Below are 15,451 nucleotides of genomic sequence, written 5' to 3'. Positions count from 1 at the left end.
TATGACTCATATCAAAGTCAGCAGGCAAGGTCATGTGGTCAGCCTGTGGACAAAGCATTTTCCCTTCTTCTTCTTTCTACTGACCTTTTCCTTCTCAGCAAACTCAATAGCTCTTCCCTAGCTGTGTGCTGTATGGGTAGAAATGCCTAGTGTTTGCACATGTGCTTGAGAGTCTCTGGGTTAGGGCTCAGGAGTATATCACCAGGCCTTTTATTTTCAAAGAACTGTCACAGTGTCTTACTGATTATTGAAAAACAATGATGTGAGAAAAAGGTAATATGAAGAAGCCAGACGTCATACACACACACACACACACACACACACACACACACACACACACACACACACGGTAATGTATCTAACAATATAGGTATAATGACACATATAAGCAAAGTAAGAATTACAGATGTTACATTTTCCCATAAAGTTTACTGTTATTAAAAAGTGGGGCTGGAAAGATGGCTCAGTAGTTAGTGTGCTTGCCTGCAAAACCTAATGACCTAGGTTCAGTTCCCGAGTACCCACGTAGAGCCAGATGCACAGAGTGGTGCATGCATCTGGAGTTCATTTGCAGTGGCTGGAGGCTCTGGCACGCCCATTCTCCCTCCCTCCCTTCTTCTCTCTCTCTCTCCTTGAAAATAAATTTTTAAAAAATTTACAAAGTAGAGCCTTTGGAGAGTTACCAAAAGTGATATTGCTGGGTCATATGGTAGATCTATTTTTAGCTTTTTGACGAAACTTTATACTGATTTCCCTAAAGTCTGGACTAGTTTACATGCACAGCAACAGTGTACAAGGGTTCCCTTTTGTCCATGTCCTTACCAGCACTTGCTGCTATTCCTTTTCTTCATCAGTACCATTCTGACTGGAGTGAGATGGACTCTCAATGTAGTTTTAATTTGCATTTCTCTGATGGCTAGTGATGTTGACCATCTTTTATGTTTATTGGACATTTATACCTCATCTTTTGAGAACCATCTGCTTATCTTATTAGTCTACTTACTTCTTATTTAGTTTTGTGATTTTTTTTGTATACACATCACAGAGGTACTTATTCATTGTGGCACTATTCACAATAGCTAGGTTATGGAACCAATCTGTGTCCATCAACAGAGGAATAAAGAAAATGTAGCATATATACACAATGGACTTTTTTTTAGCTCTAAGGAAAAATAAGTTATGTTTATAGAAAAAATGGCTACAACTGGAGATAATCATATTAAGTGCATTTAGTCAGCTTCAGAAAGACAAATATCACATTTCCTCTAATTTTCTGGCTCATAGATTTTCTTGTTATTTAAATTTGTTTGTTTGTCTGTGTGTGTGTGTGTGTGTGTGTGTATGAATATGACAGAGTCTCTTTCCACTGCAAGGCCTGGGGAATTAAACCCAGGCCAGCAGGCTTTGTAAGCATATGCCTTTATCTGCTGAGCCATCTTCCCAGCCATGGGGTCATAGATTTCATTTTGATACACCTCCCCCCTCCCACATATGGATAACATGAAAGTAGAAACAGAACTGTATAGGGGAACAAAAAAGACTAATGAGAGGAGGTGGGGCAAGAAAGGAGGAGTGGGGGCAATATGCTCAAAGTGTATTACATACTTCCATGAAATGTCCTTATGTAAGCCAGTTTACTTAAAAAACTGAGAAAGCAGAGTTTGAATGACTTAGAAATTACAATTTTGATTTCTAGGTAACTGTTGTGTCATCTTTGGTGTTCAGGGCCAGGAAAGCCCAACTCTTGAGTCTTGTGTCTTTTGACGATGGCGTGCCTATATGAGGCTTGGTGTGTGACTAGTTTGTGTGTGCCTGTGCATGTGTGTCCACATATGTATCATCAATGCTCTACAGCCCACGGAGTAGGAAAGAAGAGCAGTGTGTTTGCATGGGTTGAGGAAGGAGGGGCAAGGGCCAAAGCAGGAAGTGCACACCTATGGCGGCTTCCTACTCCCAGGAGACGAAAAGGCATGGACAGTAGTTCAGTTGGCAGCAGACTATGACCTCAGGCAAGTGAGCAGAAAAAAGTTTGGAGCTGTTTCCCTGCCCAGCACTTTACCTTCCAGTGTCTACTAGGTTTCCTTCTCAGTCCTCTCACTGACCTAACCTCCAGCCTTCAATTGCTGCAGCCTGCCAAAATCCATCTGGGGTGGACTGGAGCCAGGCATGAGGTGTGGTGGCAGTATTCGGAATTGACTCCAGAGATCGTACATTAGAGTCCTAAACTCCAGCCTTGCAATTGAAAGCAATCAAAATGTAACCCATAAGTTGGACACAGGCTGTGTTTGATCTGATTTTTTTAAATTTCATTTCTCTTTTTTGGAAAGAGCCAGAAGCAATATTTAGTGGCTGTTTCTCACCCTGAAGGATTGCCAAGGTAAATAATGCTGGCCCGTTAACATAATAATTTAGCTATTTTTGGTGCAACAACAAGCATAATGGTAAGCTCTTCATTTATTTCTTGCTTCTTGATTTGAAGTAATTGTTTTTTAAATTGCAAGGAAAGAAGTGTGAGGAAGAATCATCTACATTTATCTGATAAACTAACATTTGTTTGCTAACATAAAGAATGAGTCAGATTTAGTTTATTGTGGCTGAAGGTGATTTCTTGGAACTCATGTTTCAGTGTTTAATCTACGTTGTCTTTACCAAATAGCTACCATAAATCACAGCTTGCCTACATAGATTTGGGCTATAATGTGAGAGTGATAATAAAGCACCTAACAGGTAAAAATGCAGAGAACATTTTGCAAAGCTCAATTATGTTAACATAATGAGAAATACTATAGTTCTCATAAAAAGTAATATAAGGCAGGGATTTCTATCCATATTGAAGAACTGACTCATAGGCTCTAATGCTGGCAGTGTTACCCTGCATCTAAGCTGCAGTGGAAACATACTGAGAATGCACAAAAAGCAGTCACCCTTCAATGGCCAGCCTGACTCTTTTAACATTTGTATTTAATATTTGTATTTATGACTGAAACTGATGCTTACTTATCCCATCTGCATATTAAGAATTTATCCTTACTACACAGTAGGTGCTGAAGGATGATTCTTCTCAGATCACTGAGATAAAATTGTGAAACAAGAATCAGTTAATATCCAGGGACTGTGCAGTTAACACTGTGCCACATGTAGCTTTCAAATTTATCAGGGAAGAATTTATTTTTCCATCATTTCAGTGTGTTGATGGTTGACATAATTCATGTTCTGAGCTAGTGTGTAATCAGCAACCCCCCCCCTTGAGTGTGACACTCATACTCAGTGTAGATGAGGGTGACAGGAGATGAGTCCTACCCTTCCAGTCAGGTTATCTACCCAGCACACAGGATCAGGCCACTTCCTTTTCCTCCTCAGGGATGACTTACCCTAAGCTTTCGACCAAAGACGTTGACTTTTCCTTGGGCTTGCTCTTTTCGGAACCTCCATTCAACCAAATTCTGACCATTCTCACCAGGAAGAGTCATGTTTCTTTTGGCCACAGTGGGATTTGCTGTCCCAGCTAGAACGTGGGGCTCTGTCTGGTAGTGCGAATCCAGACCACTGGCATAGATGATTCTAAGGGAGCCATCATAACCAATTTGATAACTGTTTCTTAACTGATCTGAAAAATGAGAAGTAGAAAACTTGAGCCATTTGGTATGGGTTAAATAATAAGCTAGTTTTGCATTTAGAAGTGATATAAATTTCCAGAACTTTAAACACCATTTATAAAAGCACAAGGGGTCCTTTTTTTATTTGAGAGAGAGAGAGAGAGAGAGAGAGAGATAGAGACAGGGAGAGAGAGAGATAGAGGGAGAGAGGGAGGGAGAGAGAGAGAAGGAGGATGGGCACACTAGGGTCTTTTAGCCACTGAAAAACTCCAGACGTGCACATCCCCTTGTGTGCATGTGTGACACCGCATGCTTGCTACATGGGACCTAGAGATTTGAACATGCATTCTTAGGTTTCTCAGGCAAGTGCCTTGACCACTAAGCTATCTCACCAGCCCCTACAAGGGGTTTTTAATGATGTTATTTAGATATGAAGTGTCCTCCTATAATATTTTATGTACTGGGGGCTTTGTTTTTAGCTTGAGGTATTATTTGTGGAGGTTATGGAAACTTTAAGAAGTAGGACCTGGCAAAAAGTAGATAAGCTTGGCTAGGGCCCATGTTCTTAGCATGTTCCTGTCTCTCATCCTGCTTCCTATCACATGATTTCACCAGCATGATGTTCTGCTTAGCCTCACGAGACCAAGCAACTGTGGACAACCCTCTGAAACTGATCTAAATTAAACTCTTAAGCTACTTCAGTCATGTATTTTGTCACACTGATAAGAAGAGAAACTCATATAGATGTCCTCCTAGAGAGTGACAAGACTGCTTGACTTCTAGTATTTCATGCTTTCACTTTCTGCTGCACATTCAAGGTGAGTTTTAGTGGGAATTTCAAGTACTTTTTTTTTTTTTTTTTTTTTTTTTTTTAGGTAGGATCTCACTCTAGTCTAGGCTGACCTGGAATTTACTATGTGGTCTCAGGGTGGCCTTGAATTCATGGCAATCCTCCTACCTCTGCCTCCTGAGTGCTGGGATTAAAGGCGTGTGCTACCCACACCTGGCTCAAGTGCCTTTTTATAAAATTTTTTTTGTATAATTTTATTTATTTATTTGAAAACAATGGGCAGAGAGAAAGAGGCAGAGAGAGAGAGAGAGAGAGAGAAAGAATGGGCATGCCAGGGCCTCTGGCCACTGCAAACGAACTTCATATGTGTGTGCCCCCTTGTGCATCTGGCTAACATGGGTCCTGAAGAATCGAGCCTTGAACCGGGGTCCTTAGGCTTCACAGGCAAGCACTTAACCACTAAACCATCTCTCCAGCCCTCACGTGCCTTTTTAATAGACTCATTTTTGTAACTTGAGCACTGAAAAGAGGGTTCAGCCTTTGTGAGATGCTAAGCATTAAGTGCTTAGTCCTACAGGAGGTTACGTGTCCACCTCACAACCTTTGAAGAGTTACCTTCCTCACACTCCTTTGTTTTTTGTCAAAAACTCTTTAAAACGATCAGTATCTATACCTGAACTTTCAAAATATAGTGATACACTCACAAAACTTGACTTTTTTTTTTTTGAAAAGGGAATCATTTAATGTTTTGAATAAAAAACCTTTCTAAATTTTTTTTTTTTTTTTTTTTTTTTTTTGGTTTTTTGAGGTAGGGTCTCACTCTAGCCCAGGCTGACCTAGAAATCACTATGGAGTCTCAGGGTGGCCTCGAACTCACAGCAATCCTCCTACCTCTGCATCCAGTGCTGGGATTAAAGGCGTGTGCCACCACGCCTAGCTAAAAAACCTTTTTTTAAATAGAGACGGTCTCAATTTACATTTTTTTGGATAACAGAGCACCACTTGTGAAAAAAGCAAATCTAAGAATTTCTACCTTCACATGACTGTACAGATTGTCTGGTGGAAAAGTAAAGAAAAAGAGAAACAATAACAAATCAAACCAAGCCATAGATGTTTAATATAAATTTAGCAACTGAGATCTCACAATTGCCAATATCATTATCAACAGACTTTTCCAAGATTAATTTAAGAAGGGATATGGCAGGACATTGTCTCACAGAGACAATTGATATGTTGTATAGATCTACAGATTTGGTGGAAAAAAGGAATGCCCATATATTATATAAGTGGGTAACTGGGATTCATGATAAAATTATCATCATATTCAGATTAAATTGCTACATTTATAATGGGCCTACAAAGTATTGTGCCTCAAGCCATGTCACTGAGATGGCAAAGGAGATAATGATCTTAAAAACTGTTAGGTGGTCTAGAGCCACATATGAAGGTTGAATCATATGAATTAGAATGAAAAAAGGTATTTCCAGGTTAACATTATTTTATACATTATGTGATTCTAATATGTATATATAGCTACATGAGTGTACTTGATTATTCCATCAATGTCTCTAAAGATTTATATTTCCCTTCTCTTTTGCTGACTCATCTTAGAATACGTGGGTTCTACATTTGAGTTGGATGTGGCTGGTACTTTGAAATTATCAATGCAAAATTATCCTTTTTGTTTACCTTGAACCATGGTGTAGAAAGAATCGATGGAGGACAGATTTGAAGTGATGCTGACGTCTTCTTCTCGGCTGGATGATTCAATGTCCACTGTGATAGCCTTGTCCATGTCCCCATGTAGGTTTGTAACCACTCCAGTTGGAAATGTGACATTTGTCAGGCGACCTTCACTGTCATAGCTAAATGAAAGAGGTTGTCAATGTGGTGTTAAATAAGAAACTGCATGCTCGTTTTACCCATAAATGTATGGTACAGCAGTATTATCTGCACAAATTTGGAGGAATATTTGTCTTTGTGTGTGAGCTATGCAGAGTGAGGGCTTCAAACATGCTTTGAAGTAATCAAAAACCTGTTTAACATAGAGAAACCTCACCGGTGAGAGCAAGAGTAAACAGAATAGCTCGCCATCTCAGCATATTATCCTTTGAAGTGTGACCAAAATCCTCCTGCACATCTAATTTGCTGTTTCAAAGGGAACATGTTTGCTGATATTAAATTTCTTAGTATTTCTTCATATTTTCCACAAAGTGGATTTAATTCACTATTATATGCTTTTAAAGTTTTATCAACTATGCCCTTTTTGACAGTACAGTAAGCATATATACATACATTCTTTTCAAACATCTAGAAAATTTTATTTTATCATCTTGAGATATTTTCAACAAATTAATAAAACAAAAGTCTTTTACAAACCTTTTTTCTGAGCTGGGCGTGGTGGCGCATGCCTTTAATCCCAGCAATCGGGAGGCAGAGGTAGGAGGATCGCCGAGAGTTGGAGGCCACCCTGAGACTACATAGTGAATTCCAGGTCAGCTTGAGCCAGAGTGAGACCCTACCTCGAAAAACCAAAAACAAAACAAAACAAAAACAAAAAACAAACAAACAAACAAACAAAAACAATAAAACCTTTTTTCTTTTGGCAGTGCTGAGTAATGGAACCCAGGACCTCATGATTGCTTGGTAAGTGCTCTATCACTGAGCCACATGCTTAGCTCTAAAGACATCTTTAAATGAATTCTCAATGATTGACATAGTTTATAGGAAATTAGAGCTTAAATGGTGATGTGGCTGATAACCTTTCTTGTTTATATTGTTACTTTAAGAGTGGAAGATATCTCAAGTGATTTTATTGCATTTAGTGAAATTAGATGCAGAAGACACTTCTGACATTTAATGATTATTTGGTATTTTATTACATGTCTACTATTTAGCATATAAATACTTATCATTTAAATGTGAAAGCATATTTAAAAGCTGCCCTTTGCTTAAAAAAAAGTGTAGTATAGAAACAACATTTGGCTAAAGAATTGTTCTAAATTTTCTATTTGCAATAGCACCAGAGAAAACTTTAAAAACATGACCATATCACCTAATAAAGAAAAGCAAATTTGTAATTCTTAAAACATATCTTAAAAGACAGTTCCTTGGTACAACAATAGTCTTACTTATGGCTTTCAGAGTGCCACAAAGGCACCTTCACTAATGACAATGTCTATATGGACACTCGAACCCTGTTCTACTTAAGGAAGCCCTGGAGCAGAACCGAATGGACGTTATTACAGGAAGGCTTGCGCCCCTGGGAGAGTTCAAAGGTTGATGTAAATACAGAGCAACCTGTGATAAACACTAGGAAACAGCATACAAACGTACACAGAATATAAGGATACAGAGATATTGGAGTGTAAAACTGTGGTTGGTTTGTAACTAAAGATTCCAGATAATAAAGATGCAGGAGATTCTCTCAGAGCAATTCCTCAGCCGAGAGAGAAAGGAGAAAAGGAGGCAGGTCTGCCCAGTGCCTGGTACTGAGGTGACCTATTAATTCAGAGGGGACAGTGTCAGGGGGATCATGGGTTTGACTGACGCAGTCTGACAGCCTGCTGTGCTGCTCAGCCAGTGGCAGGAATAGGCACTTGGGAGGGAGAAGAGAGATGGAGGAGAACGCAAATGCACCATTATGTATCATCATTTTTGTGCTTGGAAAAGGCTGAGCTGGAGGAACAAAGCAGGCATCCTTCCCTCCCTACCAGGCCCAATGCCCTGAGCAGATTAAAGCATAAATGAAAGAGATCTAACATAGTTTATTGCTGTCACTGCTTTTTTTGTTTTGAAAAAAATTACTGCTCTTGAAACAAGCATTTATTTATATTGCAGAATTAATAGAACTATTGATGAAATTAGTTTAAGGTTCAATCAAATTTGGTTTAATTCTTGTATCCAATTATACTTTTCATAGTACAATGTTAAGAACATGTTTCTGGGTGTTTAAAAATTAACATTTCTTTGTTATTCTCTAATGCATATCCTTTCCCTATTTGATAGATGGGAAAATGAAAATATGATGCTGTTGAGTCACTTGATCAGACTCTCACTGTATCTCATGACTGGGCCATCATTGCAATGGTTAGGCCCCTGACCCCAGGCCCATTATCCCTTCTATAAATCAGACGGTCTGATTCAAGTTGAGAGCTCTGCTCTCTATATAAGATACTACCTGCCAGCCATTTGCTGATTCATTCTTGCTGCTGCCACTGACCTGCCCTTTCTCTTGGTTTATATTTTCTAACCCCATTCAATCTCAAGCAAAAACTTCACCTTTCTCCTGTAGAAAGCATTTTGCCAACCTTTGACTTGATGCTTTCATTGGCTTACCCTCGTTTTATTTCCTGCTGGGCAGGCGTTTTGTATCATACGATGCTGAGCATACAGAGCTATAGCCCAGGATGCTGAGCATTCAGACCATAACCTGTCAGCCTTTGGTTCTTTGGGAAATAAAAATCCATGTAACCTTTGGAGGTAGTATCATTATATAACATAGGAATAAGCAAGTATCTTAGCAGCTCAGATTCACTGTCTGGCCCTGGAAGTTCTGTATGTGTCATCTAAGGTGTGGCTGAACCTAAGTTGGAGGCATTAATGGGAATGAAGTGTGTATAACAGGAAGGACAGGAACTTCCACTTTTTTCTGAATGGCCTTTAATGTGCAAGTTAAGGGATAAGGATATTGGGAATCCAAAGAGAATAAGGAATCTGGCTGGGCAGAGAAGTCACATATGTGAAAACTTAAGTACTAAGGAGGCCCTGTGACTAGTGTGGATTGCCAGAGGGACCATAACACGGAGAGATGAAGTGTCAAGTGGAAGAGAAGCTAATAAAGCTTCAAACTGATACCAGGCCTGGGAACAGATGTAGGACTTCCATAGGCAGATCATGCCTGAGTAGGAAGACAGTGAGGGTGACTGTGCAGCAGTGAGTTTTCAAGGCCTAGGAAGACAGGGCTGAGAGGCAGAGGGTCCTGGCAGGGAACTGTGTGGGAGAGGAAGTCCCTCAGCAGACTGTTTCACTACAAGGAGATAACAGGGTGCTGAGGAAGGTTTTCTGCACAAATGAGGTGGTAGCATGCAGTCAGCTTGAGGTGGGGTGATAGGCAGAAAGAGTGTTTTGGATCTGCTGATTATACAAACCAGGAAAATATCAGGAGCCAACACAGGTTTTTTAACATACTTCTAACTTATGGGCTGGAGAGATGGCTTAGTGGTTAAGCACTTGCCTGTGAAGCCTAAAGGACCCCAGTTCGAGGCTTGGTTCCCCAGGACCCACGTTAGCCAGATGCACAAGGGGGCACATGCATCTGGAGTTCGTTTGCAGTGGCTGGAGGCCCTGGCGCGCCCATTCCCTCTCTATCTGTCTCTTTCTCTCCCTCTCTCTCTCTGTTACTCTCAAATAAAGAAATAAAAATGACAAAAAATATTAAAAAAAAATAAAATACTCCTAACTTTTGTTCATTTACTTGAGAGAGAAAGAAAGACAGAGGAGAGAGACAGAGAGAGAGAGAGAGAGTAAGAGAGAGAATGGGTACGCCAGAGCCTCCAGTTGCTGCAAACGAACTCCAGATGCGTGTGCCACCTGTGCACCTGGTTTATGTGGGTCCTTTGGCTTTGCACGCAAGTGCCTTGACTGCTAAGCCATCCCTTAAAAAAATCTTTTACCCCTATTATTTCATAAAGAAAGGCTACTTAGTCATACTGAAAGTAGAAAGGACCTAATTTCAGGATGAGGCACAGTTAGAAAGAATAAAGTTGGGGGGGGGTATGAAAGGGTTTGATGACTGACACTCTTAAACCAAAACTTAGCAAAAGTTTGACAAGCTTATTTAATTTTATTTAGTTAATATGACATGGGAATAAGGGATAGGTTGGTAGACATGTAGTTGGATACGACAGCTGTTACGTGATGGTGATAAATTATATGGTGGGGACTCTAGCAAAAGGCTGTTCAGTTTCTCCTGATCTTCCTCACAGGCATCACATTTCCAGTCCACCCTACCTCCGGGTATGAGGCTGGAGCCTTCATGTTTTATGACCAATTTTCAGGGGATGGGAAGAAGATCAGAGAGGGACCTCTCTTGATTTTATGAAGAGAGGAACTCCTCTTCATATAATCCTTCTTGGGGAAAAAGAATTCAAATTTCTACGACCTTCCTCTGAAGGAAGAAGAAGGAATGTAGGGAATGGTTCAGAGACCTTGTTGCTTCTCAGGCTTTTCTAGCCTCCTTCAGGTCAAAGTACTTAGCATTCTGAAGAACCATACTTTGTGGGATTGTTTTGAACCTTAACAGATTTCATAACCCTTCACAGGTATATGAAACCTGTCTCCTCTACACCGCTTTCATTTTAATTTTTGTTCATTTCAGTATGGATCAGTGAAAGCTTTTTCACAGATTAACATCTTTGTCATCTGAAATGAAAACAAGATGGATGAGAGACATTCAAATGATCAGAGGATTCTGGACAAGAGAGTGTGAGAAAATCAGTCATCAAAGATAATTTTTAGGCACTCCCAGAAATGGCAGGCTAACCTTTCTTTACCTTAATAAAACAATAAAATGATGTGCTAGCAATGACCAACTGTCCTCTGGAATACTCTGACCCTGGGCACTGAAAGGCCTTTCCATCAAAGCTCTATGCACTAGACATTGCCTCTACTTAGGTACAACTCTGTGGCTCAGCTTAATGATCGCTGCTTGGCCTTAGTGCACTAGTCCTGCTCAGTTTCCATATTAGAGATGTAGTTTTCTTTTATTAGCCTTTTGAATTTACAATGCAGTAGGCTCTAGGGAATTTGAATAGAACATCAACTTCAAGCTCTCAATTCCACTCATCTGGTCATAGCCTTGTAGCTCCAAATTCATCACACAGCACATTCTTTTCTGCTCCTGACTGACCCCTCTTCACAAAAGACTCTGCTTGGAAAAGACTCTCTCCCCTAGGCTCTTAGTGACCTTTTGCTCTGACACTGATGGGGTGCTCTTTTTGATAGTTATCTGTTTGTCTTTAATTTTGCTTTTGCTTTTGCATAGCCTTGCTGTTTTAACCTTTGTAGGCTTTTTAACCCCCACCCCCATTTTCTAGTTTCCTAAGCAGTGGGATTATCAACAAATGCACCCAGAGTCATAGCCTCAGTCATTTTCAGTTGGAAATGTTATACTCATTTTAAATTGAAATCTTCTCTCTCCTGTTCACTCACAGATATGAAATTTCCAAGTCTTCATTTTTCTTTCACCTCTCTTTTTTGTTTTTTCAAGATAGGGTCTCACTCTAGCCCATGCTGACCTGGAACTCACTCTGTAGTTCAAGGCTAGTTTCAAAGTCATTGAGATCCTCTTACCTCTGTCTCCCAAGTGTTGGGATGAAAGGAATTTTCTATCTTGCCCCACTTCCTTCATATCTTTCAGGTATTTATCCTTCCATTCCCATAGCTGTCTGGTCTACCTACTTCTCTCCATACTCACTGATCAATCCCTTGAACACTGGTGAAACATCTTCCATAGATGCTTACTGAGAGAAATATTAATTAATCTAGACTGTCCCTAATCCTACAGCAATAGACTATTGAAACTGCACATTTATTCAAGTGAAAAAATATTAGTTTTTAAAATGAAATCTTTAGTCAAATGTATGCTTTAAAAATTATTTTATGCTCTTGAGAAAAATATGTGTAAATCCAAGAGAACCACATAAACCAGAGGAGAAGAGCAAGTGTAACTCTGGAGAAGCAGGGATACTTTGTTTTTTCAAAGATTGCCAGTTTAATAACTTCTCTGTCTCAAGGAGGAGAAAAATCTACTACCCATGTGCTGTTGCCAGGACTTTCCCTAAACTGCTATCCTCTTCACTTGTAGAGTGAAAGCTAACTAAGGGTCTGTATCCCCTTACTCTTTATCCAGTTCAAAACTATGCCTATTGGCAAGACAGTAGTAGCATATGTTGGTTCAGGAAAACTCTAGAAGCCTCACTATGAGATAATGTTACTGATTGGCCTTTCTCATAGTCTTAGTATTAGCTTGGTCTTAGTGGGACATGTGGATTTGCTTTTAACGTTGGATCTCTGTAAATTGTCCCAGAAAAGCCTCATGGGCCTTGTCTTTTACTGGACCTCTTATATAAAGGGAGTATTATTTCTTCCATCTAACACTGTTCAAATTTCCTTTCACAGGTTAACAGCCAACCTAAACAAAACCAAGAAAACCCATTCATTGTTGCCATCTGCTAAATGCCTTTTCTAAAATGCTAGTTTCTACTAACTTATTTGTCTACCTTACTGTGGTGAAGTACAATACAATTACTAACTCCAAAGAACAATGAGTTCCTTGATCCTCATTCTTGAAAAGGACACATATACTCATGGGGAAAACAGAACAGGGTCCTATTTAAACCTCACAGAGTGGGCTGATTTGCCATCGTAATGGCAGTAATGTGATTTATAACATTGCAGGCAAAAAGATTTTACATTTAAATATTCCTTAATAATTATCTCAGGGAAAAAGTATAATATCTTTGAATTCAATAGCAATGTTGCCAGGAAGACATACTCCAAAACTGGGTAGAAACTGTAAAATGTTTCCATCCTCAAGATATACAGACCAAGCAACTGGATCCAAGGTCATGGGGTTTTCTGACACCTGAATATTATAAAAAATGACAGATGCAATGTAAAACAAGAAAGATAAAAAAAAGAAAGACAAAAGGAATTTTTTATATGAGTTTTTGTTTCAAGCCTTGAGAGGATTTTAATGATAAAGGGGCAAGCTGAGCAGGGAGGGTGGGCATCACCAAGTTAAATCTCTTTGCTGTTGCTATTTCCTTAGCAGGTTTTTATTTTATTTTATTTTATTTTATTTTATTTTATTTTATTTTATTTTATTTTATTTTATTTTATTTTATTTTTATTTATTTGAGAGCGACAGACACAGAGAGAAAGACAGATAGAGGGAGAGGGAGAGAATGGGTGCGCCAGGGCTTCCAGCCACTGCAAACGAACTCCAGACGCGTGCGCCCCCTTGTGCATCTGGCTAACGTGGGACCTGGGGAACCGAGCCTTGAACCGGGGTCCTTAGGCTTCACAGGCAAGCGCTTAACCGCTAAGCCATCTCTCCAGCCCCCTTAGCAGGTTTTAATGGTGGGAAAATTCTGACCTGTGCTTTCTGACCAGAAGTCCCATTGCCACTCTCTTTCTTTTGTCAACACTAGATATCATGAGCTCAGAGGAGAAAGACAAAGGCTGATTTTCCTTCCGCATCTCAGGTCTAGCCCTTTTGAACAGGGGTATATGGCTCTGGAAATTTTTTTTTTTTCCCCAAGGATCAAATTCAAGAAAAGTAATGCAAGGTATCTTTTCTTCCATGGTTACCATTATGATAGTAAGGCCTGACAGAATGATAATGCTCAGCTCTGAAATTCACAGACCTTTAGACATAGTCATCCAAGCCTGGGAATTTCAGTACTAGATCTTTCAGGGGATTAAAGGATTCTGGGTAATGAATTATCTTTAAACCCATTCTTTTATGATTGTTCACTAGCTGAGAAAGGTTGCCAAGAGGATTTTTGCTCCACAGAACCAATGCATGCCTTCATCCTTGTGGATTTACCCTACCAGTTCTAGAAGTATTTTTTGGTTCTTCTCTTGGTCTTTTGGGGGTTGCTTGTTCCCCTGCATGTAGACTAAACACTCAGGTAATTACTGTTCAGTGAAGAGAAGGGGGTATGGAAAGGTTTACAACGAGTTGGAAAGAGTTTTTTCTTTTTTAATAGGTAGACTATTTGGAACAAGAAACTTCATCTAATATTATGAGTTGTTATTGCTCTTACCAATCTACTACACAAGAGATGAGGTGTGATAGAGATGCAATATGCTTAGCCATTTAACAAAGAGTACCTTTAGTAAGTGCTTCTTTTAGGATATACTGTGACAGGGGCCTAAGAGATGTTGACAAGAAATGTGTAGACTCACAGACTTGTTACACTCAGAAGGAATTTCTGTATTTCTAAAAATCCTTTATTTTATAGGTAAGAGCACAAAAGTCCAGAGAGGTGCTATGGCTTGCCCAAAGTCACACAGTTGAGAGTGGCAAAACTTTATTGGAACCTCGGCTTTTGGTTAAGTCCAATTAATCTATGCTGTTTATTAGGAAAAAGAAAGACAGGAAAATGAAGAAAGGAGGAAAGAAGGTAGAGAGAAAAGGCAAGTAGAAAATAGAAAGCAGAACAAGGAACTAATGATGTGGATGACTTGGAAGACTAGGGAGAATATATTTTTTTATTTAGGGAGAATAGAAAGAAAACAATTGCTATAGTGGACAGATCTGGAACATAACTTGAAAGAATACTATGGCTACAATGCTGTCTATTCACAAGCTTTAAGAGATAATAAATATGTACAGTTCCAGAAGATGGGCAGGCAGAGGAGTCATGGAACTTGGTCAGGGAAGGAGTGAAAGAGAGTACAGAAAATAAAACAACTATAGAAATTGATGTCATGTATAAGGAGGTAGATTTGAAGATTTCAAAAAATTAAGTTTCCAGAAAGTATATCCTTAAGTAATAACATAGCCAACTGTTTTCACTATTAAGCCACAGGAAACTTTAGTCAGTAAATTCATTATTCACAGCAATCCACTGCTCCCACTGGTAATCAAATCTTCTACATTCCTTTTCAGTGTGATTTTATTCATACTCCTAACTTCAGTTCTTTGAGTAGCTCTCACAATTAATTCATATATTCTCCTAATTCATGGATTCTCTTAAATTCTAATCAACCGGGCCCCCCACTTTTTTTTAAACTTTATTTCTTACTTTCCATGAAGTCTGTATAAATTACCCAGGGCCTTTAACTCATAGTCCTCATGCCTCAACCTCTGTGGTATTGGGATCATAGGTATTTACCACCATAGCCATTCCTAGCCAGTCTTTTTGATCACACGAAACTTGCTACCATGGGGAACTTAAATTCATAACTTCCAAATGTGAACTCACAACCTCACAACTCACTTGTTGCCTATAGACAAACATAGTTTTGGTATTTCCCTATCTACCTTGTCAGG

General features: G+C 39.4%; 1 protein-coding gene across 8 annotated transcripts in view; it reads right to left on the bottom strand.

Moving 5' to 3' along the window:
- The window catches only part of Tenm3 (teneurin transmembrane protein 3), a 710,814-nt gene that overhangs the window by 22,218 nt on the left and 673,145 nt on the right, over window positions 1-15,451 (bottom strand). For all 8 annotated transcript variants that reach the window (XM_045142405.1, XM_045142407.1, XM_045142406.1 and 5 more), the window contains 2 exons: window positions 6,076-6,251; window positions 3,372-3,607 (listed from right to left, as the gene is read on the bottom strand). In XM_045142405.1, the coding sequence (XP_044998340.1) occupies window positions 3,372-3,607; window positions 6,076-6,251 (412 nt within the window). The remainder of the gene's footprint in view (window positions 1-3,371; window positions 3,608-6,075; window positions 6,252-15,451) is intronic.

The sequence above is a fragment of the Jaculus jaculus genome, chromosome 1 (assembly GCF_020740685.1).
Source record: "Jaculus jaculus isolate mJacJac1 chromosome 1, mJacJac1.mat.Y.cur, whole genome shotgun sequence".
Taxonomy (NCBI): Eukaryota; Metazoa; Chordata; class Mammalia; order Rodentia; family Dipodidae; genus Jaculus; species Jaculus jaculus.
Note: the sequence above shows the minus strand (reverse complement) of the source record. Positions and strands in the feature narration are given on the sequence as shown.